The following is a 27,728-nucleotide window of genomic DNA, read 5'->3' on the forward strand; positions in this document are numbered from 1 at the left end:
ACAGCGCAGAATGTGTCTAGGATGCAACCAGTAGTTTTAGACTGACTGCTGTGAAGTAGTTGCGCATCACTGACGGATTCCAGCGCCTTGAAAACCTCTAAAAGTCACGTCTTTCTTTTCACAGAACTAAATGGCTCGGACTTACAACCGATACAACATATGTAGATGAGTGATTCGATATCATAAACGTTTGGGAAATGCAAACGATTGCCCGGCTTTAAATGTAAGTACGCAGTGAGTCATTATATGATGTAGGCTACGTTTATGAATTTGAATGAAATATTTTGATGTTTGATAACAGACAAAGTCGGGACTGTATGATGGATTTATCATTGGCTATAGTTACTCTTTGAAAAAAGGTCGCAATCATGTTTGTTGTTTAAATCACTTGCTTGTTGATTCATTAATAGCGTGAGATTAGAAGACTGTAAACAGTTTTAAACCCGCTTTTCTATATAATAGAGGACAATTTGTGTTACTGTAAAATATAAAATGCGTTTTATAATGAATGTGAATTGTGAATAGTTCCACATGTCGAATGTGCTTAATGTGTGTGTATTTATAATGACTTCTCACTGTGACAGATCGTCAAATTTAACCCTTTTGGTCTTGAACAAAGTTTTAGGAACACAAAAATATGACCACGATTTATTTCTACTCTAAATGCAGGCACAAATGGTAATCACTAAAAATCAGTTTATGGTAATGTGTGATAAGGTTTATCAGATTCTAATTAACATCTGATTTTAAATAGGCCTATAGGCTACGTTTTATAAGAAAATAGCCTATATAGGCTACTATTTCAGTCTTTCTCAAATGTATGTTTAATTCAATGCAATTTTTTTGTAATTGTGAAATAGTACATATATAGGATGTTCCGAGTAAACAAATAGTATGATCATTACAATTTATTGGTAAAAAAAAAAAGGTTCAACGTCAGTGCATGTAAACAGTTTTGAATACAAAATAACTTTTGTCAGGGATGGTCTGAAGATAATCTAACTCAGTTTTGGTGTGTCAGAGCATTATAAGTGAAATCAGATCTTTATCTTGTCTTTTGCTTGCATTTAGACCTACTGTTCAATACAATATCATAATGATTCATAATTTATTAAATATTTTTCTGCCCTGTTTCACAGTCCACCATGCTTCATTTCCTTAGTTTATTGTATTTTAGTAAAACTCATGTGATATGGCACTCATTGACTTAGCATCAAAGTGATGTGCGTTGTGACGGATATTGTATCTGAATGGGTTAAAGATGGCATAGAGTTAAAGGGTTAGTTCACCCAAAAATGAAAATTCTGTCATTAATTATTCACCCTCATGTCATTCCAAACCCATAAGACATTCACTGATCTTCGGAAAACAAATGAAGATTTTTTTTTATTAAATCTGAGAACTTTCTGTCCCTCCATTGACAACGCAACTACCAATTTCAAGGCCCAGAAAGGTAGTAAAGACATAATTAAAACACAACAGCACCACGATGCAAGAGTGCTGTGTTGATGCAAGAGCAGACTTAGTTGTGTAAATGTACGTCGGAGCTTAATACTTTGTAAATAAAATGGTAATTTATGTTTGTTTTTTTGCACAAACAAAATTGAGGTTAAACCACTGGAGACACAAGGATTACTTTTATGATGTTTTACTACCCTTTAAGTTAAGGCCCTTGAATTGAGATTATTCTGACGTCCTCAAGTGACATAATGGCTTATTGGTGTCTGTTGCCATACATTACTATAGACTGTGGCCTGGAAAACTATGAGAAACTGTGCAGATTTCTATCTTGTGAATAGCTGATGGCTTAAGGCTAAGCTCTCCAACGGTTTTCAAATCAGCATTTCTCATGTGCTCTGTTAGCTGGTAAATGATCAGTTGTGTTGAAAGCGGTTTATCTTGGGTGCCATGAGATGCCCAGATAATCTCTATCAAAGGCAGGACGATCACATTTACCCTGTGCACAAACTCTCTCTCTTCCACATTCATATTTTATTATTTACAATATTCTAAGAAGAAAGATGAGATGTTTTCCCTGCTACATCATGCACACAAATGAACAGCAAAATTTTTTTTTGTCAGTTATAAGGCTAAGAAAGGCTTTTAAAAATAAAATGCTTCACGTAATGCTCCTGTTTTGCTTTCATGATTAATTTAGAAGGTTTCGTGGAGATATTTTTCAGTTAGTCAAAGAACAGTAATTGGACCCTGCCGTTGCAAGAGACAGAACTCAGTCATTCACTGACCTAGATTCTCACTGAGATGGTGTTTGAAGTCAATATAGCAAGAAGGTGTGCAATAAAGAAAAATAGCTGAGGCTCTTTGCTTTTTAGATGGATGTAGCTTAGCAATGTCAGACAGCCGTTAAGTCTTTTAATTATTCCAGCGTTTAAAGGTTTGGGATCAGTATGATTAAAAAAAGACACATTAAATTGATTAAAAATGACAGAAAATACTTTTTTTTAATGTTACAAAAGATTTTCTTTTATTTCAAATAAATGCTTTTCTTTTTAACTTTCTGTTCATCAAATAATCCTAGAAAATTGATCACAGTTTCCATAAAATTATTAAGCAGTTCAACCATTTTCAACATTGATAATATTAGGAAATGTTTCTTGAGCACCAAATCAGCATATTAGAATGATTTCTGAAGGATCACATGACACTGAAGTCTGGGATAATGATGCTGAAAATTTAGCTTTACCATCACAGGAATAAATTACCGGTACATTTTGATCAAATAAATGCAGCCTTGGTGAGCATGAGAAACTAAAAAAAAAAAAAAAAAAAAAGTTTGAATGGTAGTGTATATTACATGAGAAAGTCCAGAGGACTGAACAGTACATCTGTAGCACTGGAGATCCAATACCCATAACCACCAAAGCATTCCCAGCTTCAGGCTTTTTGGGTTTCCTGGTAAGATTGTTAAACAAGTCTAGTGTAACCTTCCCGCGGGGTCTTCAAGGTCCAGAACTCATTGAAGATGTCATCTGTCACTCTAAATGAGTGACATCTCAGTCTTAAGACCAGGATCCTTCAAGCAGCCACTGAGTCACAAACCACCAGGGTATATAGGAATTAGCTAGAACAGCTTTTGCGATGGGGAGCTGAGGGAATGCTGCATGTAAGATATATGTGTGTGGGAAGACTGCATGTTTCATGTATGCGGGCACAAATAAGCCTTGAGACATAAAAATGTTCTCCTTGTAAGGATGTGTCAACTTCTGATGACTTGTGCTTACAAAAATTAAAGGGCTAGTTCACAAAAAATTATTCTGTCATTATTTATTCACCCTCATGATTCCAACTCTTTCTTCTGTGCATAAAAGAAGATATTTTAAGTGTGTTTCAGTTGTGTGGACCCCAGTTTTTTTCATATTCTGCTACCCACCTCCATCACAAGCCATCATGAAGAGACAGGAGTGTTAAAATAATAAATAATGAAATTAAATGTTCTGATCTTAGAGATGAGTTGCAGTATGTGGAGCAATCTGGATTTAATAGCACTGACAGGCAGAATAGAAGAGCATTACATCTCAGTGTTTGTGCTGATTTGCTTGTGTTGGTCTGTGTGAAAAAAAAAAGAACGTATTAATCTGGGTCAAGAACAGATTTTTCTTTTTCATGTTAACAATATGACAGTTTTGTGTTTGTTTGGCCATGTCAACATGACAACCATGTCAACAAGACAATATGCCCACTTTAAGTACTATGAAGCACTTACCCGTGCAATCCAAATTTAAGTATTTTTACATCTTCCTGCACATTGTATGTGTATGAACACATGCTGCAGGGCAGACGTCTGTTGTATCAAACTTATCGTCACAGCTGCACACAGATTGCAATGGTGCTGGAAGACTGAGCAAAGAATCAGACCTTTTTTTTTTTTTTTGCCATCAAGGCTCAAAATAGACATTGAGAAGATAAAAAGTATCTATGAAATAAAGTGCCAGATAAAATCTATTGTATTTACAAGGCAGAAAGGCTCAGAGCCAACTGGAAAGTATTCAAGAATGAGGGAATTGAGAATCATCTAAATCACCTAAATACTGTTGTATCTTGTCGTCTTTGCGTAGTTGGTGGTCACATAAGTGGTTTTACATAATTCCCTGGAAATATGCACTGTATATTTATAGTTTTATGTCACCATCAGTAAATCTGTTCTCAGAGACATTTTTGAGGGATTATTTCACTATGTGTTCTGGGATTATATGCATCAGAAAGAATCTTTTCAAGGGTCAAATTTACACAGACTGGTCTGAGGTTAAGGATTTCACAGGACAAACTGTATGAAACTTCCACAAATCATTCATAAGTATTTTAAATGATTTGAATTTGCTATTTTTCCATATATATCTCAATTGGTTAGCTGGTCAATTTCTTTTTCTCAAAGTATGCTGTGATGGTAAATTATTGATAGCAGTTTGAAACCTTTTTTAATGGTATTGCCTTATAGCTTCAGTCAAAACTTGAGTAAGAGGTATATTTAGTCACTTAACAGTCTCTAAACACACGTAAGGAGGATTGAGAAAACCTGTCCTAATTTTGCCTGGCTCATCAAGCTAAAATGTTGAGCGCTAACTGCTAAATTTGTCAGTAATGCTTAATCTCTATGTACAAATCTGTTGAATCTCTACATAATCTCTCCATTCTTTATCTCTCATTTCTCAGAAGGACGCGTAACGCTCAAGCAGCCATGCATTTGTGTAGCTTTGTGGGCTCTTTGCTGCTCCTCCTTTTCATCAGCAGGTGAGAAACTCTTTGTGGCTTATTTCAAACTCACTTTTGCTATTCCTACACTCATTATTGTGATGTGGCAAGCTGAATACGACTGCGGTGTACTGTGTTTATTGCTTTTGTGTTGTTCCCCCTTAATTTATTTGTTTCTCAAAAACTAGAGAGTAGGATGTGCATTAAGTTCAGTAGTAACTTTGTAAAGTTGATAAACATGGCATTTCTCTACGCTCCCAGGAAAGCCGAGGCGGAAAACCCATTTTTGTCAACAAGTTCTCACGGGTGATAAGCTTTCGGAGTGACGTCCTTGCCGAAATGACAAGCCGGTATAATTTAGGTTTTGCTCTTTTGGCAGCAAATAAAAGACTATATGCCTTAAGTATCCATTCACACCAGATTATGTGGGCTCGGTGAAAGGTGTAGCTAGGAAGGATGGAATTATAACTAATCCATGTACACTTTTGGGTGAGCCTGAATGAGACTGTCGGAGTCAATGTACGGGTTACAGATGGAAATACCAGCCCTCATATCGTGTCTCCTCTCTGTTTTGCCTGTTTGAGCTTATCTTTCCATGCAGCAGTACAGTAGCTGCAATGCTAACACGATTACTGGTGACAGTCTAGAAACAAGACATTGATTTACTGGAACTGCCGTCGCTCAGCCATGTTCAATGAAAGTTCAGGCAGATTCCAATTAATGAGATATGCAACTCATCATCGATGCTGGTATTCTGGCATGACCTTTGAAATTTGATGGGAAGATGTATAGGACCTTGCTGGTCAGGACGACCCTGCAAAAGATCAAAGGAGGATGTTGAGGAAGCGTGCCAACATCAATTCACCTCACCATCTGCTTTTACCCACCCCCTTCCTGTCCTCCTTTCCTCTCCAATCTCTTGTCTCTCTTCCTGGCAAGATGGGAGAATTTAGTGGGTGTACATATAGTTTGGCCTGGAATTCAGCTTCTATCACATAACAGACTAAACCACAACAACAAGAGCAATACCTCCTCTTTGGGTTCTTAGTGCTTAGCACATGAAGATAAGGATGGACTATTGAAGGCTTAGTCTCGCAAAGGGCCTTGTAACGTTTTTGCTTGTTGAAATCTAATTCTGCTGGTCTAAATGGGGTCTATTCAGAACCAATAGTGTTTAAAGGGGTCATGGCATAAATATGTTCCTTGATCTTTTGAGATAAAAGAGCTTGAGGTACTGTGAAATCATACTGTAACTTTCAGAACTATATATATATACATAGGTGTCATTTACACTGGGGACGCTGGGGACATGTCCCCACCACTTTTTGAAATGGCTGATTTTGTCCCCACCACTTTTTGAAAGCATTTGGTTTAAATGTTCTGAAAAATTAAGCGAACCAAGAAATGTTAAAGGTTTATTTATCAATTATCACTTAAAATATTACTAAAATCCATATTGCTATCACACGAGCCAATGGCAATTAAATGCACAGATGCATAGTCAGATTAATGATTCACGAACAGAAGATTGTATTTGACTTATGCTGCATACACATACGCAATGACAATTATGCCTACTGTAAATATAGAGTTACAACTATGATTAGAGTTGTTTGCATAAAATGCACCGCAAACATTCACATGTTTGCCCTGTGATAGGCTACGATTTATCTCCATAAATACTATTTTCTCAATTCTGCGCATATATTTTTACTTTCATCAATTGCTCGATCAATATTATCATCACATATTTTACATTTACATTTTTTACTGTAGGTAGGCTACCTGTAAACAATTTAATATAGGTTAATAAAGTTGTAACCTTTAATATAGGTTACAACTGTTTAACTCCCCCAGAGTTAAACAGTTGAGTTTTACCGTTTTGGAATCCATTCAGCCGAACTCCGGGTCTGGGGGTACCACTTTTAGCATAGCTTAGCATAATGAATTGAACCGGACAGGACCATTAGCATCTCTCTCAAAAAAATTAACAAAGAGTTTCGATATTTTTCCTATTTAAAACTTCACTCTTCTGTAGTTACATCATGTACTAAAACCGACGGAAAATTAAAAGTTGCGATTTTCTAGGCTGATATGGCTAGGAACTATACTCTCATTCCTGCGTAATAATCAAGAAACTTTGCTGCCGTACCATGAGTGCAGCAGGCGTAATGATATGACGCAGCGCCTGCCGCCTGATAATAGGCTACCGAGCTGGGGACTATTTTCAGGCGCTGCGTCATATCATTACGCCTGCTGCACTCATGGTATGGCAGCAAAGTTTCTTGATTATTACGCAGGAATGAGAGTATAGTTCCTAGCCATATCAGCCTAGAAAATTTTTGACTTTATTGATTCTGCTTTTATTCGTAACGCAATGGACCGGTCACCGGGACATAAATTAATCCTTAAAGGATGGGACATTTGCACACAAATAATAAATAACTTACCGTAGCCTATTTTATAAGTCGCTCCAGAGTCGCATATCAGTCAAAAAATGCGTCACGAGGAAGAAAAAACATATAGGCCTATAGCTTAAGTCGCACTGGACTAAGTCGCATTTTTTTTAGAAATTTATTTCACAAAAAAAATAATAATAATAATAATTTTTACAGACAGTTCTCCATTATGGACGTGAGCGCGTCTAAAGCGGCACTAAACGAATGTTTTAAACTTTCACAGAGACCTCAAACTGAAAGCACAAAGCCTGTCTTTACATTTAATTTCGTTTTGTATTAATTGTATCTTAATTTTAATCGATGTTTCATCAACAAATTGTCTGGATTTAATAAGAAGTAGCTAAATATAGGCTATTAGAAAATAGATAATCAGGACACGGAGGCGCTGGCGAACCTGGAGCTCGTCTCATAATCAACCGAAACTCAGCATAGGGCTATAAGGTAGCCTATTGCCTCACAGACCTGAGACATAGATAGCTTGAAATGTCTACTTTTAAGCAGAACAATTCAAAACGAAAGAAAACAGACTGCGCTGCTTATGTAGGCCTAATTCGTATGAAATGTGCATTTCTCTCTGGCGCTGCGAAGATCGCGATTCGTCAACTTCATGGCTATAGCCGACACTGACATAAAAAAAAATAACTGTTTTATTAGTAAACAATTAAAATGTATCCTGCTATATTTTACATATTTGCCTGTTCCTTACAAAACACTAACAGTGAGGTTTTTGACTTTTTTTTTTTTTTTTCAGCTGCGGACAAATTCTTTCACACACACACAATACACTCTGCGCTTATGTTTTAAAATCATAATTTAACATATATAACAATTTTTAAATAGCCCACTTAAAGTGTTTATTACAAATAAATTACTAAATGCTAAAAAAAAAAAAATAATAATGAACTAACATATGCGTTGCATTTACAATTCTGTGAAAACGGCACCCCCACTTCCCGCGTCCCTGACTCTACGTTGTTAGAACGTGTTAGAAATTCCATGGGACTACCGCTCCTTTCCAGCTTCATGGATTTGATGGATTTTTTTGTGGCATATGACAGTATTTGTCTGGCCTACGCTATGCCCATTTTTGATGCGCCCTTATTCAATATTTTTCCCGTCCTGCTGTAATGTTTTTTCATCAGATTTTTTGTCCCCACCACTTTTCAACACAAACTGACGCCCCTGTATATATATATATATATATTGAAACCTAGCTGCAAAAGTTGCTCGTTCTGTACTTCTGCAACATGGAATAAATGCATGAACATTGACCTCCATGGTTACATGTCGATGAAACCTATTGGGTGATGTAGAAATTTGGCCAGCTGATATCATGCAAATAGCTAACAGGTGTCACAACGCTGTGTTGATGATCAAACTCAAACACGATGATGAAGAGAGAATGTCTTTTAATAAATCCAAAGGTATATCCATACAGAGAGAGCAATACACGATTACACGTACGTAACATAGAACATAACCGACAATGAAACACAAACATAACTGAACTTAAGTGCACGTGATAATGAGGGAGATAATGAGTATGCAGCTGAACATAATGAGTGTTTAAGACAACAAACGACTAACTCAGGCAGAAGGTGGTGAAACACAAAAAGTCCAAACTAACAGAAACGTGACAACAGGCTTATCGGTTAGCTTGCTAACAATAAACTAACTAAAATAACAAAGAAAGAGATTTTTAGTTTGATTTAATTCAATTTGATATGCAATTTATTATTGAAAAGACATTATGGATAATTTTGGATCAAGTAGATTAGCATGTTTTTTAATCTCATTTGTTGTGCATAAAGTGCATAAAATAATTCTAAATTGCATTTTCTATTTATAAAAATAATTAAACTGTTTCACATACAGTTTAAATGGTCAACCAAATTTAATCAATATGTCTCTCTCTTTCTCTCTTGAACACCCATGTGTATTTTGGAAATAAACCCATAAAATGCAATTGCCACTGTGCAAATTTGTAAATGACTATGAAAAACAAACCCAAAGTCACTTATAGTAAGCAGACATGGCAACACTGTTAGAGGGTTTAGGATATGGCTTGTTTCATTGAAATGGGCATAAAAACTCAAATAAGTTTTTGGGATAAAAAAAATTACTAACATTATTAATAATAATAATAATAAACAAATTTTCTATAGCGCCTTTAAAAGTAGCATCTCAAAGCGCTTCACAAAAATAGACACAAGATAAAACATACAATTATACAAACAATGTGTTAATGACAGAAAAAACAGATGAAAATAAAATACCAAATAAAAACATACTATCAAATGTCCGATAAAAATAATAATAATAATACTAATAATATGGCAATTACAAACAATCATGTTAAAGCTACCCTAAACACAAAAGTTTTAAGGGATGATTTAAAAACACTAAGGGATTCAGCTTGCCTAATCTCAGCTGGAAGGGAATTCCAAAGTTTTGGAGCAATTGAAGAAAAAGCCCTATCACCCATGGATTTTAAACGAAGCGGAACAATTAAAAGGACAGCTTCCGAGGAGCAGAGATCACGTGCTGGTGTGTAAGGGGTTAAAAGCTCAGAGAGATAATGAGGTGCCAGTCCATGCAAAGCCTTACAAATAAGCATAAGGATTTTAAAATCAACACGGAATCTCATTGATTACGGCCAGCAAAGCATTGCAGTAATCAATGTGAGAGAATACAAAGATGTTAATTAACTTTTCAGCCACTGGGAGTGATAACATGGGACGCAATCTGGCAATATTTGTTAGATGAAAAAATGATGTCTTGACAGTGCTCTGAACATGAGGAACAAATGTTAATTTGTAATGATTGGTATCAAATATCACCTCCAAATGTTTTAGTTTTGTTTGAAATTGAAGTGTAGAACCATCTACACTTAAAGTTTGAGACCCAGCCTTACGTAGCTGGTGTGGTGAACCAATGAGCATTACCTCCGTCTTGTCACTGTTTAGACATAGAACATTTGTAGACATCCATTTTTTAATCTCAGAAATACATAGAGAACATTAACATCAGGGGCCCTATCTTAAACCCAGCGCAATTGTACACCGACGCATGTATCATTCCTATTTTGCACCCGACGCACAGCAGACTTTTTCCTCCACAGACGCACATCGGTAAATTAGGGAATGAATTTGCGCTTCCGGGGGAGGTTCAGCGAAAAGAGGAGGTGTGTTCCGGCGCAAACGTTCCCTGGTGCTATTTTGCAGTTTCAGAAAACAATTCCGGCACAGACCAGGAAAAACCTAATCTAAAATCAGTGGCGTGTTATTCAGATGCTATTTTAAGGCCGCATGCTTGGCCATAATGTAGCGTGTGCACAACGCGCATACACTTTGCTTCTCTCATCTACACAGATGCAGGTAATAATTACATAATTACTATGTACTAATAGGTACATAATTACAAGAAAAAATATTACCACACAAGGGAAATCATTGTGGTGTCCATGAAGATGTGAAAAAATAGGCATAACTCTAGCTTACACATTTACCCAAATTATTATACGCCTGTTCTACCGAAGCTAATTTGGGTGGGTTTCTCCCATCCCCATACAATATCACTTCTCTGTCTTTTACGGCTGTGAACCGCTCCTGGCGTGTGCCTGGCAAATCCGCCATTATAATAGCAATCCGCCATGGAACAAACGCATGTGAGATGACACTCTGATTGGTTTATTGCACTTTACGCCCAAACCACACCTATAAGTAATGTAGCTACTTCAGACCAACCCATTTTAGAGATCCGCCCACAAAGTTACTTGCGTTTTGCATTTGATACTTGCGTTTCAGATCGTTAAAATAGGGCCCCAGGTTTTAAATGTATATAAACCTGGGTGTCATCTGCATAAAAGTGAACATTGAGACCAAGTGATCTTAAAAATTGACCAAGAGGATAAATGTAGATGCTAAAAAGTATAGGTCCCAAGACTGAACCTTGAGGAACACCAGATTGCACTACACCAATATCAGACCTGCAACCACCCATAGCGACAAACTGCTTTCAATCAGAAAAATAGGACTTAGATTAACAAGTCATTAGTGACCTTAACTAATGCTGTTTCAGTGCTGTGGAGTGTGAAGGAAATTTCTTTAATCTGACTATCTAAAATAAAACTGTTGCGTCTACTGTCGACACAGAGCGTCTTCTAATCGACACTTAATAAATAAAACTGTTGCGTCTACTCATCGACACAGAGCGTCTACAAATCGACACTTAATACCCTTTATACTCTAGCTCTTGCGTCTTCAGTCGACAACTGGCCGAGTCTACTATCCTAACTTCTTTGCTGCGCAGCATAAAAACAAATGAGACAGACTTCAGTAAATGTCCCTCAGATGGTTTATTCAAAACGGCCGGGAGTTCTCGAGCAATACTCAGAGATTCTCGGCCCAACATAAGAATACAATAGGCTTTATAGGGTAAAGCCAGACACATCAAAATAGAATCATCATGACTAACATGTCATGCGCTATCAATATGATTGGTTAAATTGTTTAAAGCAAGCCCCCCCCGTCATTACCCTTTGTTAGCTACATCAGCAAAATATCAAAAACATTGTAAGGGGTTAATATTTCAGTCAATCATTTCACAATATAGTCAAAATAAACAGAACATTGAGTCCTTTCTAAAAGTTCCATTCGACCCAGGTTACATTGAGTCAAAAGTTTGTTAGAAGGTTAGATCATATCGAAGGTTCGTCTGGTGGCTACATCCTAAATAAAAGGAAGTAAAAGTTATCCTGTTTTATTGTTAGATCTGGAATGGAAAGTTAGTCACCATCAGACATAGAAAATGGGAAGTGTAATAAAAAGTTTATCATAAGATGAAAATCTAAGTTCAGATTTTCATGGTTAGTAACATAATTAATCTTATCTAATTAATTCCACTGCAGGAGTTTACGGAATCCCGATTGAAGGGGCTTAAAGATTATTAGCAGCTAGATGGGAGTGCAATTGGAAGTAGCAACAACTCACTCTAAAATTTTGGCGAGAAACGGTCACTGTCTCACCTACATTATAGGTGGACCTCAGAGAAAAATATTTCTTATATGACCTTTTTTAAAAAAAGTTTTTTTAATGAAAACTCCCCATGATTAAAGTTTTATTTTATAGGTGAGTTGCCAGAGATCTACTGAAACATAAATATACTTTATGACTGTTTTGTAGATGAGAGACACAGCTGAATGCTCTATTTTAAAAGCAATATTTAATGCATGAACCCCTCAGTACAGTAAGTAATCATTTCTTTGACACATACTTCTGGATAAACCAGACTAGATCCAAACTGAAGGAGGGGATCACACTGGTGGTATCAAGAGCGCACAGACCTTTGCAAATAATTAGGTCATCATCACTCTGAACTCATTAGTATAAATAAACAAATTGCCTGGCACATTGCAGGCTTGCTTCTTTTTTTTTATTTTTTATTGCTGATCTTAATGTCTCCTATCAGTTTTAAAGTTAAGTTTTAATACAAACTTAAATTAATTTCCGCTCAAACTTTCTGAGGTTGTTTAATATTTCAGTGCTGGACAAGGTCTCCCAAAGAAAGAGTTGGGGCTCATATCTCATATGACCACTGATGTGTGTAGACGGGGAGATGGATTTGATACAAGCTTGAGAAACTGTCTCTGTGGACCAAAGCAGAAACAGTTGGGGAGACAGTCCTGCGGAGCACTCTTCCTCCATACACAACATGTCAATCAGCCTAAACACCAGAGACGTGGGCTGGATTTAGTTTCAAGGTTGGTTCGGAAATAAGAATGTACATGAAAAAATGAAATAATTCTTAGTCAGACTAATTTGCTTTTGTCTTTGGTAATGGGGACATTTAGAAGAAAAGTCCTGTGTGGTTTTATTATTATCATGTCATTTTAACAAGTTCCCTATCAGTCAGTCATGTTTGACGTAACGTCAGAACTGACTGACGCAATGGGATCTCGCCTGAGAGCAGAATCACCTTTGAGTGGTAACAAAACAAGCCAATTGCCCTTGGCGAGTGAGATTTGCATTGTAAGCCATACTCCCCTTACTCATTCAAGCTTTCACTTCGGAGCCGAGCAGTTTTCACACTCAGCGCTCTGACAATCAGCATTTTGTGTGAGCTCAACAAGAGGGAAGCAGTTCTGTGTTGGAGAGATGGCGCATTTAGCGGTTGTTGCATTGAAAGAGCAATTGCACAGCTAAGTGCAGCGATTTCACCCCTGGGTGCTTAAACGAGTAAAAGAGCAGTTTTCCCTAAAAGAGCAAGCATTGCTTCTTTTTCAAGATGGCACTCCACCTGTGTGTTTCTTGATGCAGCCTTTTTCTGGGCCCGTCTGACAGCCACGGTCACTGCCTCACGTGTCTGGAGCGTAAACACGTTGAGGCAGCGTTCGTTGATGAATCATGCTCCCTCTGCGGAAACATGACCATTGTGATGCTGAGATTGAGACTCCAATACCTTGAAAAAGGTAGAGTCCTCTCTGTTATCCCCAGATCTGGTTTCTCTCTGCACTGTAGAGGACCACTTCGGTTAATACTCAGGGTGACCTGAGGGTTATAGTGATCTGAGGTTTATAGTGGCCCTGTGTGATAAGATCCTTTCCATGGGGGAACTAGCATCTCATTTGGGGCTTGTGCGATGGACTGGATGTTAATAGCTGTATCTGAGGGTGGGCTTGAGTCCTCTGGGGATGAAGACTCGGCTGTGCTTCCCCCTTCGGGGAGAGGAGCGCTGTTCGAGTCTGATCCAGAGTTGACTGCAATGCTTTCCCGGAGATTCCTCAGGTGTGCAATTGCAGTGCATTTTAACCACAAAGTGCTGCCCCTGACGGGGTAGCCCGTGCCTCCCATCCAAGGCCTGTAAGTTCTTACAGTTCCGCTGGACAGGCTGCCTCCGCCTTGCACGCTATGGCCCTTCGTTAAGTACACCAAGCCAAAGCACTCAAAGAGCTGCACTAGGGTAGTTCTGGACAACGGGTGATGCAGGAACTGCATACAGCGATGGACCTACTGCTCGGGCCCTCGGTCAGACAATGTCCACACTAGTTGTCCAGGAATGTCATCTCTGGCTGAACCTAGCTGAGATGAAGGAGGCCAACAAAGTTGGCTTTTTCAACTCCACCATCTCCCAGGCCGGCCTCTTCAGCGACACTGTCGAGGGCTTTGCCCAGTAGCTCTCGGTAGTACAGAAGCAAACTGAGGCGATCAAACACATCCTGCCCTGGCCAGTCAGCCAGAGGCTGTCCCTCTGCCTACTCATCGCAGAGGGTGTCCCTTCGCGGAATCTACTTCTGCTGTGGTGCGGCCACAGCAGCTCAGCTGCTGCTAAACCCTCTAGGTGGTCGGCAAAACACCATCCCGGCAAAACACCAACCCAGAGATGGAGGGAGCTGCTCTTCAGGAGATGGTGGGCACACCACTCCTTCCCATGGAGGAGGTCACACAAGGTGCGGTTTGACAGTGAGCTACGCTATGCTTCCTCATCCACCTCTTCTTTCACCACAGGGCAGGAGTTTGTGGTTCGAGGACACAACACCTCCTTACGCATCTCCAGCCACTCGTGGAAACCATGGAGCCAAATAAAAGTGTTACACCACACTCACTGCCTCTACTCTGGGACGCTATGCCTTCCGTGTTGGGCCCCTGTGCTCCACCTCTTTGCCCCTCCTCATGTACGTCTGTGATTTGGCTGGTACTGCTTGCACAGTGTCTGGCTACACAGCAGAGTCCCGAGATAGGCATGGAACGTACCTGGAATTTGGACCGCCAGACTCTCACCTAATCCTGAGTTAATTCCAAAGTTCCCACCACTCTCGTCCGGGGCCAGATGGTGAACTTGCAAGCGCTGCCCCTGGAGGAGGCTGATCCAGCCCTTGTGTTGCTGTGTCCTGTTCGTGCACTGTGTGTTTACATGGACCGCAGGCAGCGCTTCAGAAGCTCGGGCAGCTCTTTGTTTGCTTTGGAGGTCAGCAGAAGGGAAAGGCTGTCTCCAAACAGAGGTTGACCCACTGGATATTGGATGCCATCGTCTTGGTGTACCAGTCCCAAGGTGCCAGTTTCTTCCCAGGTGTTGGGTACAAACAGGTAATATGCGGAAAGGCTGGCTCGGCGTCTCGCTTGCAGCGCCATTCCCCTCTAATGGGGGGATATGTTATGTCATGTTACATCCTGCCTGCCACAACCCCTGTACCACTGCTGAATGGCCAGGATCCCCGTCTCCTCAGCGCTAACTTGACTGAGTGAGTTGCACGCTGCCTTATATACCCGTATGTATGGGGAGTGGCTTGCCATGCAAATCTCACTCGCTAATGTGAATTGGCATGTTTTGTTGCCACTCGAAAGATTGGGCTCTCTTGCATCAGTCAGTTCTGACATCTCTGTTCCCTCCTTCAGGGCCTTCATTAGTAACCGAGACGTTCTAAAGCACCGGATCAAAAAAGATTCCAAAATTATTTTATGTACTGATATCATCTTGTGGCTCCTTGACATCCCGGGTTTACATGGCAATTAATATGTTTTTTTTAGATATATTAATTGTGTTTATGTAATTTTATGTGTCTCCATCACTGCAGTTTTCTTTTTTTATTTATATTTGATTTAATGCATTTATATTAAACAGTATTAAAATAAGTTTATGTCACTATATGAATTGATGTTGGCTTTATTTTAATAATGATACATTAGAGAAAAGTGCAGATACAAAAGACTGTCATTTTCTCTAATGCACAAATATCTATTAGCCCTGACTGCAGCATGGTATAAAGAGTCAAAGCATGTAACAAAAGAATGTGTCAATATGGTGTTAGATGCCTGTAAAGGTATGATGGATGCTTATCAACTACCACAATTAGCAGATAAAAACTGCCTACCCAGCATTCACAGACCACTAAACCAGCATCCCTTCACACATGACTGGACTTCAGCCTGAAGGGGCAGCAAACAGACGGTTGCCATTTAACACTAAAAATGTCTAATCATGAATAAAGTTTGGCACATGTTCACTCTTTTTAGTTTAATTCAATTCCACTTAGAAAATGTTTGTTTCATTTGAAATACACATCGTTTTTGTATGTGTGATAAGATAAAACAACACAAATGGCATTGCTTTGATGATATGGTTGTTTCTTATTTGACCTAATTGTTTTCCTGGCATGACAGAATACTAAATTGTTCTTTAGTTATAGGATTATTGAGCCCCTGAAGGTAAAGATGCCATCCTGATTTTCTGACTATGGTCGATTGAAGCTGAAGTGTGTAATTTCTGTGCCACTGGTGTCACCAAACATAATTACAAAAATTATGACTGTTTCCCATTGGTCAGACTGTTTGATAACCCCGTCACCAAAGTCACGGCACTGGTTGAGGCGATGTCACTGTGTCGGGATGCTCAAATAAACAGAGCAATGTTTTGCTAACACCACATAGACACTTTTTCAGGGAAAAAACAATCTACAAAAATGGCTTACTTTTTTTGTCTCTGCTTATTAAGCTGAAATTGCACACTTCCACACTATGGGAGGCATGTGGAGACAGACTTCATATAGTCGAGCATACTTAAAAACAAATGTTCTGAAACACTAGTTGTACTTACCAGTGAAAATAGCTATACATTATGTAGAAAGCAAGAGCCTTTTTTTCTGCCAAGTGCGCAGTGATGCAGAATGTGATCAGATGTGTTTGAGAGGTGAAGAATGTTTTGAACAGTCTTCCATGTGTTTATATAGGGGCTAATATAAAGGCAGTGACCTGCATGGTTCACTTCCATTTTTTATTTTTTTTTATTTTGGTAACAGTTTAATGAGAGTAATAATAGAGACATCATGTCAGTGACCTGAAGCTCTCCGTCTGTCTTCCAAACTCTTTGAGTCTCTCTCACACTCTCTCACCATCTGTCTCACTTCCTCTCTTTTGATCTTTCCCAGTCGATCTCTGTCTTTCTTCTTCATATAAGAGTGTGCACTTTAGCATGCATAATTCTTTACATATTATGGGTGACAATCAAAACTGGACAAAAAGCCTCATACTTGATTACAGGTGAATATGATAGTTTCAGATGAGTGTTGCTTTTTTTTTGTTATTCCTGATTTTGTATTCATTAGACAATGTTTAAAATGAATTGACGGTCCAAAAGTCTGAATTTTCCTTATATAATGCTTTTTATGTGACAAATGATACTACCAATAAGATAATAAAAAAAATTGAACGAAGACTTTTATGATCACCAAGGTTGCATTTATTTGATAAAAAATACAGTAAACAGTGAAATTGTGAAATATCATTACAATACAATAGATTTTTATTTTATTTTATTTTTATATACTTTAAAATGTATTTTTTTAGCATTCATTACTCCACATGATACTTCAGAAATCATTCTAATATGCTGATTTGCTCAATAAACTTTTCTTATTATTAACTTTTCTTATCAATGTTGAAAATAGTTGTGCTGCTTAATATGTTTGTGGAAACCATGATACATTTTTCTCTCAGGATTGTTTGATGAATGGAAAGTTCACAAGAACAGCATTTATTTGAAATAGAAATCATTTGTAACATTATAAACATATTTGTTGTCACCTTTGATCAATTTTAATCCATTGTTGCTGAATAGAAATACTAACCCCAAACTTTTAAACAGTAATATTGTGTGCAAAATCAACATGAATTTCAGAATGTCTTAGTATTTGATTTGTCCATCTTTTATTGAAATGACAGCTGCACTTGACTGATAATTATGTGACCCAGTATGATTTGAAGATGATCCAAAGAGCACCCTGAGCTTGAGTGAAAGCAACAACATTTGAATATCAGTATAAATGAGTCACATTATCAATTTCACAAATTTACTTTAATTAGTGACCTAAAAATAGTGCAGAATCTTAAATATTTCCTATTCATTTTACATCATAATTTTGTGTTCTAATTATTTTAAGATCCCTAAACTTTGTTCATTTCCAGGTATGAACTAGATTTTGCAGTGGGTTCTCAAACTTTTGGACCTCACTGTATGTATTTATAGCAGAAGAAGAATATTGGATAGGGTGATGTCTGAGAGAGCAGAAGAGATGTGAGATATTTGCCGCATTGAGAAGCACATAAAAATCCATGTGTACCTCTGTCCCCCTGCTGTGCTTGGCCCACCCAATGTACTTGTTTCTCTCCATTCTAGAATATTTATGAGTATATTGTGTAGTGTCAACCAAGCAGTTTTTTTTCTTCAGACATCTCTTGAAGTATTTCCTACATGTGCTACTGTGCTCTGTGGGGTTGTAACCCTGAAGCTGAATAATTTCTGAAGCTCACGGGTCCTTATCACTGTAGAAACGGAGACTTCGCTCTGCGGGAAAGAACACAGTCGCTTACCATCAATGAGGACGTTGAAATCACACGCGCCGCAGTCGGCAGCAGTGCTTTAATGAGAGAACAGATGAAACCTAAAAATACACAGTATTCTCAAATCTAGGTCATAAGTTATTGGCAATTAAAGTCCACATGATCAAAACATACCTTGGCTCGGTGGAAGTAACATTGCTTTTCTGTTTTTCTGCATTGACTTGTGGGGTAGCGCAGTGCTTATGTGTGTGTTTTGTGTTCTGCTGCTTTTACAGGATCATTGATGGCTCTGTCGCCAGCACGGAGGAGATTTTGCCTCCCACCATTCAGAAACTGATGAAGGGATACAACAAATACCTTAGGCCATTCTTTGACAGTACGACGAACAAAGATTTTACATTTACACAAACTATTATATTGCATTAGTGGATTTTATCTTCTCTTAAAGTCCTATCATCAACAACTGCAATTAAAACTAAATTAACTTCAGCGGAAAACGCTCCAGGCTTGAGTTGATGCAGTCCACTCTTGTAACGCATGTAAATTAAGAGGCCTTTTCTGCTGTCTTCCTCTGTTAGCAGTGTAGTGAATGCAGTGTGTGTTGTTGTTGTTGTTTTTTTCAGATGGCCCTGTTACTGTAGGCATGAGTCTGGATATCGCCAGCATAGACACCATATCAGAAATCAACATGGTAGGATAATCTTACAAACCACAAACATCCAAATATATTTCTAAATTACTAAGACAAAAACAAAGTTCTGTCATGAAACTCTAGATGGCGCAAGCTATAGGTCCTTAACTCAATCTGCTTGCAATCACATTGTTCTCTATAGGGCACAGCTGATTGGTCCCTGCTGTATTAGTTGCCAATAAATTTGCTGCTCAGATTTCAAATAGTTGGTCAGTGTCTGCTTTCAGAAACCCTCCACCTTCCCCAGCTCCACCTGTATAGATCTGCTATGGGTAATTCATGTACGCTATTTTGTACAGCACCAGCAAGTCTTACTTTCTCACAGCAGCCTTTTGTGTATTTCCCATGGCAAGTCCTATACTTGCTGTGCAGCAGCAGCAATCACAGCAACATCAGCGTAGCAGATATTCTGACCAAAAGAGCAAACATATTAACATTGTCATATATATTACCATGTCAAACATTCTGAGAGTTGTCATGAAAGAACTCAAATTATAATATTATATTGTAAACTAATATTATAATTGTGTGTCTGTGTTATGTTTACTTCAAACATAACTAATATAAAAGCATATGGGGTAAATAACAAATACATTTGAGGTGATGAAAAGGAGAAAAACTAGTTCATAATGCAAGTGCCAAAGTTCTTAGAAATGTCATTTTAGTAATCTTGTTGCGTTCATATTTTTAAAATGCATATAACATAAAAAAAGAAACATAATAAAAGTCAGCATGAAATGAGAATATCTTTTCTCATCCATAATATCAATATCACCCATTGAATGATTCATTCATCTTTTAACACTGTATATAAAATATTGAAACTTTGATACACTTATACACAATATTGTAACACTTTATTTTAAGGTACTTACTATAGTAATAACAGTAAATTATGCATAATTACAAGTAACTAACCCTAAACCAAACCCTAACCCTAACTTTATAGTAAGTACATGTAGGTAATTAATATTATTCAGTACTTATTTGAGTAAGTACAATGTAACTACTTTTACAGTATAACCCATATTTCCCTTATGCTTTAAATACGAGAACGAGATCTTTACAAACGTTATAACAATTGTTTTCAGTTTTCCCTTTTCCAACCTTCCCTTTTCATCATCATATATAATATAATATAAAAATCCAATAAACAGCTAAATGAATTTTGAATTTTGAATGTGTGTTCAAGTTATTGTCTGTATGAACTGCATTTTAATGTAGTTTAAAAAAAATCTCAATAGATCTAAAAAAGAAAAAGAAAAAGAAAAAGAAAAAAAATCACATCCTTGGCCCCTTTGATCTTTGGACAGAGTTATATAAGAGCTGAGTGTATGATGTAAATCAAAGCTTGTGGTGCACATCGCTGAATTAAGAATTTCTGTTCAACCTCTCCAGGATTACACAGCCACCATCTTTCTTCGTCAGCGCTGGACAGATGAACGCTTGTGTTTTGATGGCAATAAGAGCTTGAGTCTGGATGGGAGACTTGTGGAGCTCCTTTGGGTCCCTGATACATTCATTGTGGATTCCAAGAAATCCTTCCTGCATGACATCACTGTCGAAAACAGACTGATCCGGATATTTCCCAACGGAACTGTGCTGTATGCCCTGAGGTAGTGAGGTGTCATTCACTGGATCTGGTCCTCATTCAGATGCTATACTGGGGTCTTATGATTGTTGAGGAATGGGCTTACTGTTGATGGACTGACTGGAGGGTTTATAAAGGGAATGGGGCATCAGAAGACAACTAGAAAGAGGTAGGGATAAATATTGGCTAGTGGAAGAGTTCACAATAGTGGAAAACAGGGTAAAAATAGAGGTGGTGGCAGGGGACGGTTTGTACAGATGGGCAGCTGGCATCAAATACTAAGCTTGAAAGTAGTATTCACGGACAGTGAGCTGATTTCCAGTGTTATATAAGCAACAACATTCTCTCATGTATGTTACTCTCTTTGTTTTACCTCTCTGTTTCTCTAGAATTACCACCACAGTGGCCTGCAGTATGGATCTAACCAAATATCCCATGGACAGGCAGACGTGCATGCTTCAACTTGAAAGCTGTAGGCCTCAAATAATTCTCTATTTCTCTTGAAACCGTTGCCAAATTTGAGATATAACTCAGTGGGTTTCATTCACTAGTAATTGTGTAGGTGTTTACAATGTACAACGTTTACATATGCCTAGACTTTACATGATTGCCAGATAAATGCACCATACTTTAATGCATCATTTTTTTTCTGAAATAAGAACGACTCATTGTAGGGTTGGGTGGTATTAATTTTTTATTTTTACATTAATATGCTGTATATTTATAATGTATACACACTTTATATGTGAATAATGTTTATTATGTCAGTAAGACTTTTTAAATATTTTTTGAAAGAATGCTCACTTATGCTCATCATGATGACATTCATTTAATCAAAAAATAAATTTACAATTAATATTACATTTGATTAAAGTTTTGATATTTTACTATATTTTAAAATGTAATTTATTCTTGCTTTAGCAAAGTTGAAACATTTCTTACTATTATTGTTGAAAATGGTTGTACTGCTAATATAAAGTTCAAAAGAACAGTATTTATTTGAAATAGAAATCATATGTGTACACATTAGTTGGTGAATGAGACCCAATTAGTGAATTTTATGAGCTGACCTTACAGTGCTTAGTCTCTTCTTTAATCAGCACTACAGAGTGCTTTGATTAATGCCGTGTGGCAGGCATAAGAGTGTCTAACCTTTTAAGATACATGCATGTTTCAAGCCTTTTTAAATTTGTGAAACTCTTGTGAAATATTTATTTCACTAATGATAGATGCTCTAGGTGTACACACCATAAATGTCCCATAAGTTTTAAAAAATTAATCTGCATACAAGATCTTCCATTTGCTTACTCACCCAAGACTGCTGTGTAAGGGTTTGGCATGTATGTTTTTTTTTTTATGTTCCATACTGAGACAAAAATAGAAATATTCTGAATTGATTTAACCAAACATTTAGGTCCAGAATGGTTACTCACACAATATGCAACAGGAGATAAATGGAGCCAGCTAGACTATTACCAAACCAAAGGCATAAACCAGCTTGGACAGGCATGTAAATTCATAGTTGTTCACACTAATATTTTCAGCAGGACATAAAGTCTAAAGTTTCATTAGTCTTTTCTTCCCTGTTGTGATGTGTGTCAGAGTGAAATGGCTACTTGAACGAGAAATAATGTAGGGCTTGACTTGGTTTTGTCCATCTGGAATTGATTGGATGATTGAATCGTTGAGGTTTGCTATTGCTGTGATGTGTGTGACAGGTCGTCCTGCTCTCGCAACAGTAAACACATCATCAGAGGAGAGATAAGATGTAGCTCCAGGAGGGAGGGGAAGTTATTTTGATTAAAGATTATGAAGGCACAGGAATTAAAGAAATAAAAATAAAGATATGCACAGATACATTATTTATAATAAATACTGCAATATTACATAAAATAAAAGAACTGCCATTTAGATTTCATGGTGACTTTAAATTAGCAACACAATGTGACAGCTAGCCTACTCTCCTCACAGATCAGTATGCTTATTATTATTTATTTTTAAATATATGGAATCAGGGCAACATATTTCACAATGTTTTATTCTCTAGATAATGTGCAAAGTTATTTTTTTAAATTCTCTTGCACACTAAACTTTGCATGACACAGTGCCATCTTGAGGTGTAGATTATGTGTTGCAACAAAATACACTGTGCTGCATGAACAAATTACACTATTATTATAGTTAATAATCATTATGCTGTTATTCACTAGCTGGTTTTAATACAATTCACCAAAAATTACACTATGAGAAAAAGAAAAAAAAATCAACAATTACAAATAGCAGATCAAAACAGTATTTGACATAACAGAAACACATTAGAAAAATACAACTAAATCAATTTGAAAACTTATGATAAAAATGTATTCATCAAATATTTTTAACATAATAGAAAACTTTTTCTTATATTTTATATTTACATGTTCACAAAGTGAATGTACTGTATGTAGCAATTACAACTTGTTTAAAGCTTGTTCTTTTTTATGGTTCTGCTTTTGTATATGGATATTTACTATCCCTAATTAGGCATATAATTTAGCATTTTAGATGAGTCAGACAACGGTTTGAAAATTCCTTAGGGAACCCATGGTGAATTAGCATTTCAGGTTGGCTTACAAATGACTGAACAGCTCTGTTCAAAATTATTGAATTTATGGTAATGCATGTATTATAGCATAGTGCTCTAGCAGGGCTGCATATAAAATCAGTGGTAATCAAATGCTTTCTTACTGCTCTATAAGTGTAATTTGATGTAAATATAGTAGCTCTCAGCATTGGAATTACTTACTGTGTAGTGATAATTGGCTCTTCGATTTATATTATGTTCTCCTCAGGGGGATATAACGTGAAAGATGTTGTTTTCTACTGGACACGGGGAAACCAATCAGTTAGCGGTCTTGATCATTTACAGCTGGCTCAGTACACCCTTGAGGACCACTACACCTCTGAATCTGAAGCCGTTTATGAGACTGGTATGTACACACACACACACACACACACACACACACACACTGATATTGTGAAGACTTTACATGCTGTATTGATGTTTTTACTTTCTCTTTTATTTACTAATAATGTAACAGGTAACTACCCAAAGTTGATCTTCCACTTCAAACTCAAGCGGAGCATCTTATATTTCATTCTGGAGACGTATGTTCCTTCCAGTGCTCTGGTGGTCCTGTCCTGGGTCTCATTTTGGATCAGTCAGTCTTCTGTACCTGCTCGCATCTGCATAGGTAAGAACGTGAAGCAATCATTGCCAAATTAACATAAGCTCATCAAAGTATATCAACACCTCTTCAGTATTCAGTAACTTGAACTAATCAACTTACATGATCATTATACAGGCTTTTAAATGACAAAACACATTAACTTACACATATGAATATCAGATGGTTCGTGATATAGTTAACAAGTTTGTGAATATTTTGAATAAAAAATGAAAAACGAAATAAAAGCTATAGATCTGTCATACAGCACAATTGTGGCTGCGGTGTGTCACATGACAAGTGATGCGTCGCCATAGAAATAATAAGGTGATACGTTCTAAAATAACGGTCGCCTTAAAAAACTCACGCTGGGGGGTCAGCTAGAATATTTTAAACTTGCGTGTGAAAGGGTTAACATCTGACCGATGGCAACCTCCCTGCTGCTCACAGGGATAAAGGAAAGAAAAGGCTTTCCTTCTGGATGCCCCGATTTCACGTTCTGGCCTGTTCGGCAATGCGGTTAATGACATCATCGACAGGTACCAGGAGGCCAAGAATCTGTCCAGTGAAAGGAGGCAAGAGCAAAATGCCACCCCCCCCCCCAACAAATGCAGAGGGACCGGGAATTGCGCTCAGACACATCTATCTAGGGGGAGACAGGAACTTAGGTATGTCATCTCTTCCAGGAAGGCTAAGTCCTGACTCCTGACTGTTGTGGGCCCTGGCACCCGAGGGCAACCCCTCCCAAGGAGGTCAGTGCACACCACAATATTGTGTGCCCGACTTTCCTTGGGGCCCTCTGAAGGCGTAGCCCCACCATTAATAGTGTTTCGGGAAGTGGAGGATCCCAATGGGCCATTCGCTCCATCTTCAGTAATGAGCGTTCTTTCCATTCAGCCTGCTCGGTTGGTCCCTGCCAGTTCTCTGATTCAGGGCACCAGAGAGGCCATTTCCATCGAAAAAATTATCCCTCTGTCAGACTTTCTGGCAGCGTGGCCGCTACTGCCGAATGTCTCTCAGTGGGTACTGAATACGAAGAAAAGGTTACAGTGCTACAGGTTACAGTTCAATGGCGTAGTAGTAACAGTGGTATGTCAAGAATCAGAAAAAGTATTTTTCAATCAGGAACTACAATCTCTCCTGGTGAAAGGGGCCGTAGAGAAAGTACCCGTCCCAGAGAGATATTCATGGTTTTACAGCTAGTGCTTTATTGTGCCCAAAAAGGACTATTGTCAGATGCTTGGCTCATGCGAAGCATTCCCATAGTGTCAAGCCATGATGCAGCGCCTCGTTCCACTCTCAGGGAACCCGGTTACATACGTTACCTCAGCCAATTTAATGAAATGATTAATTGCATTATACCATGTAAAAAATAAGACAACCTATTACAATCAATTTAATTAAACTCAACTAACAACTAAAAACTGAAATAGGTTACTTAAATTCATTTGATGAGTAACAGAAAGTCTATTGAATTTTAACATTATTGTCAAGGCAACTAAAGATTTAGCAATGCAAGGAGCTACAAACCTCTCTCTTTCACATTTACACGTGATTTTTAAAACCACTATATGATATGGGCGTTATTTGCCTCTTAAAACTAGGCAAACATATTACCTTGATTGGCAAATGTATTAAATCCAACAGTTGCATCAGATGCATATAGGCTACCTCGACACACAAATCTCAAGCATGCAGTGATCAACAAATACTAATTCAGTAAAAATATGAACCATATATGACAGCAACAGAAATTAAGTCAGTAAAATGAAAATCATAAATAGATTTTTTTTTTTTTTTCAGTAAAGAATCATATTTCCAAATTACTTTGGCGGTTTATAGGATTCCCTAATGTTTATTAACTCAGTACTTTTTGGCATTAACTCATAGGAGTGACCACAGTCTTGACTATGACCACCTTGATGATGGGGGCCCGTACCTCTCTACCCAATGCCAACTGCTTCATTAAAGCCATCGATGTGTATCTGGGCATCTGCTTCAGCTTCATCTTTGGCGCACTGATTGAATATGCAGTTGCTCATTTCTGCACGTTACACCAGCCGAATGCTGCCAATGCATATATGGTAGGTGAACGTGCATACCTTAATGGCCATGAATAAGATCATCTTCACCTTGCCATAGTCATGACAATAAATCAAACACATTTATGTCTCACTGTTGCATCAGTATGGCCAGGAAATGCAGGAGCGCGAGGAAGAGATGAACGGCATCGTCAATTCCATCGGCAGCCGCGCTTTGCGGGCCCGTAAACGGGAGGAGATGCTGTCCCGGATGGGCAGCACCAGCAACCCCACCCCCAGTGAGAGTAAGGAGGAGATCAACTCGCAGCCACAGACCCGCTGCACCAAGTGCATGTCGACGACACGCCGTATCATACGCTGTCTGAACTGCTGCAAAGTGGAGAACCCGCACTACATCGACAACTACTCACGGCTGTCCTTCCCCCTCTCCTTCATCTTCATCAACCTCCTCTACTGGACCTACTACTTGTACTTCTAAAGCTCCTGCTGTTGGCGTGTGTTGAGGGGTTTGCAGTGATTTAAGTGTGCGTCCTTTTTTGTGTCACAGTTTACCTGAGGGTTTATACTCTTACATGTCAGCATGCATTTCAGTTCAACTCACGTCCCCCGAGAATGACTGACTGTGTTCATGTCACCCATCATGTTTGCGTTATTCCTTGTGGTATGCAGGATGCGAGTGAGTTCGGACTGCACAGATATATGCAGATTTCTACCATATACCTTGAAGATGCATCTCCATCTCTGTTTCAGGAATACGTGGCCTTCATTTTCCGAGGAGCTTTAGGTTCACTCAAATCCACAACGAAAATCGGCCTAGCTGTAAATTGCAGTATGATTTTATGATGTCCGTACAACAAATACGTAAAACCCTGACCTGAATGTAATTATGATTACATTGTCGTTTAGCACAAAAAGCATGACTTATAAATCACTGTTGACACAATTAACAAACCATAAGCAATTCACGAAACTGAAAGTTTGATTAAAATGTTTGATTTATGAAATGAACATCAGAATCGTATCAGCATGTTTGACAGCTACAGTAATAATAAGCAACTGGACCAAAGATTTAATGTGTATCTAATGTTCATAATCACAATCTGAATTCAAATGAGCACAAGTTATACATTGTTTTTGGGGCATATACTGTTTGTTTTTGCAAACCCAGCAGTCATATGTCTTCTTATTAGCTGCCAAACAGGAATCAGGTTGGTTTTACTCATTTTCTCCTGGCGATTTGTCTGCGTGAGTTGCAAGCAAATATTCTCTTAGAGATAGAAACTCTGATTATGAATGATTCTGTATTATTTGCATGATCATTTATTTATTCTACTGTATTTTGTTGTATTTAATTATGTATTTCTTTTTTGTTAATTAAATGCTTTATCCAACTTAAGGCTCTTTGACCTAGTTAAAGTTGGGCCATTATGAACTGCACTATAGTATTTTTGATAGCAGACCATTTTGGGCAAATGCCACAACTAAAACATTGATGCATATTTGCAAATGGCATATTCAACACTGACATTTACATGATTTCTTGGCAGATTTTTATGCATTATTGATGTCTGAATTGATATGATTTGCATATAGTTTGCAATATATGTCCCCCCCCCCCCCCCCCACTGTCAACACGTTTTGTTATCGAAAAACTGCTTGTTTGTATGATCTTTTTCAAGAACATGTTATTCACCTG

The 27,728-nt window shown here is 37.9% G+C and overlaps 1 protein-coding gene across 1 annotated transcript; it reads left to right on the plus strand.

Moving 5' to 3' along the window:
- gabrz (gamma-aminobutyric acid type A receptor subunit zeta) lies at positions 1-27,728 on the plus strand. The gene is made up of 10 exons (XM_084433467.1): positions 1-223; positions 4,672-4,749; positions 18,778-18,878; positions 19,126-19,193; positions 20,592-20,809; positions 21,174-21,256; positions 23,616-23,753; positions 23,865-24,017; positions 25,881-26,074; positions 26,178-27,728. The coding sequence occupies exons 2-10, from the start codon at positions 4,697-4,699 to the stop codon at positions 26,508-26,510; spliced, it is 1,341 nt and encodes a 446-aa protein (XP_084289593.1). The 5' UTR covers positions 1-223; positions 4,672-4,696; the 3' UTR covers positions 26,511-27,728.

This window comes from Rutilus rutilus (assembly GCF_951802725.1).
Source record: "Rutilus rutilus genome assembly, chromosome: 16".
In the NCBI taxonomy this organism is placed as follows: domain Eukaryota; kingdom Metazoa; phylum Chordata; class Actinopteri; order Cypriniformes; family Leuciscidae; genus Rutilus; species Rutilus rutilus.

Excerpts from the sequence above, each read along its gene's own strand:
- gabrz (XM_084433467.1), top strand. The coding sequence starts at position 4,697 with ATGCATTTGTGTAGCTTTGTGGGCTCTTTGCTGCTCCTCCTTTTCATC. Across the intron at positions 4,750-18,777 it reads CTCCTCCTTTTCATCAGCAG|GATCATTGATGGCTCTGTCG; the intron begins GTGAGAAACTCT and ends CTGCTTTTACAG. Across the intron at positions 21,257-23,615 it reads CATGCTTCAACTTGAAAGCT|GGGGATATAACGTGAAAGAT; the intron begins GTAGGCCTCAAA and ends TGTTCTCCTCAG.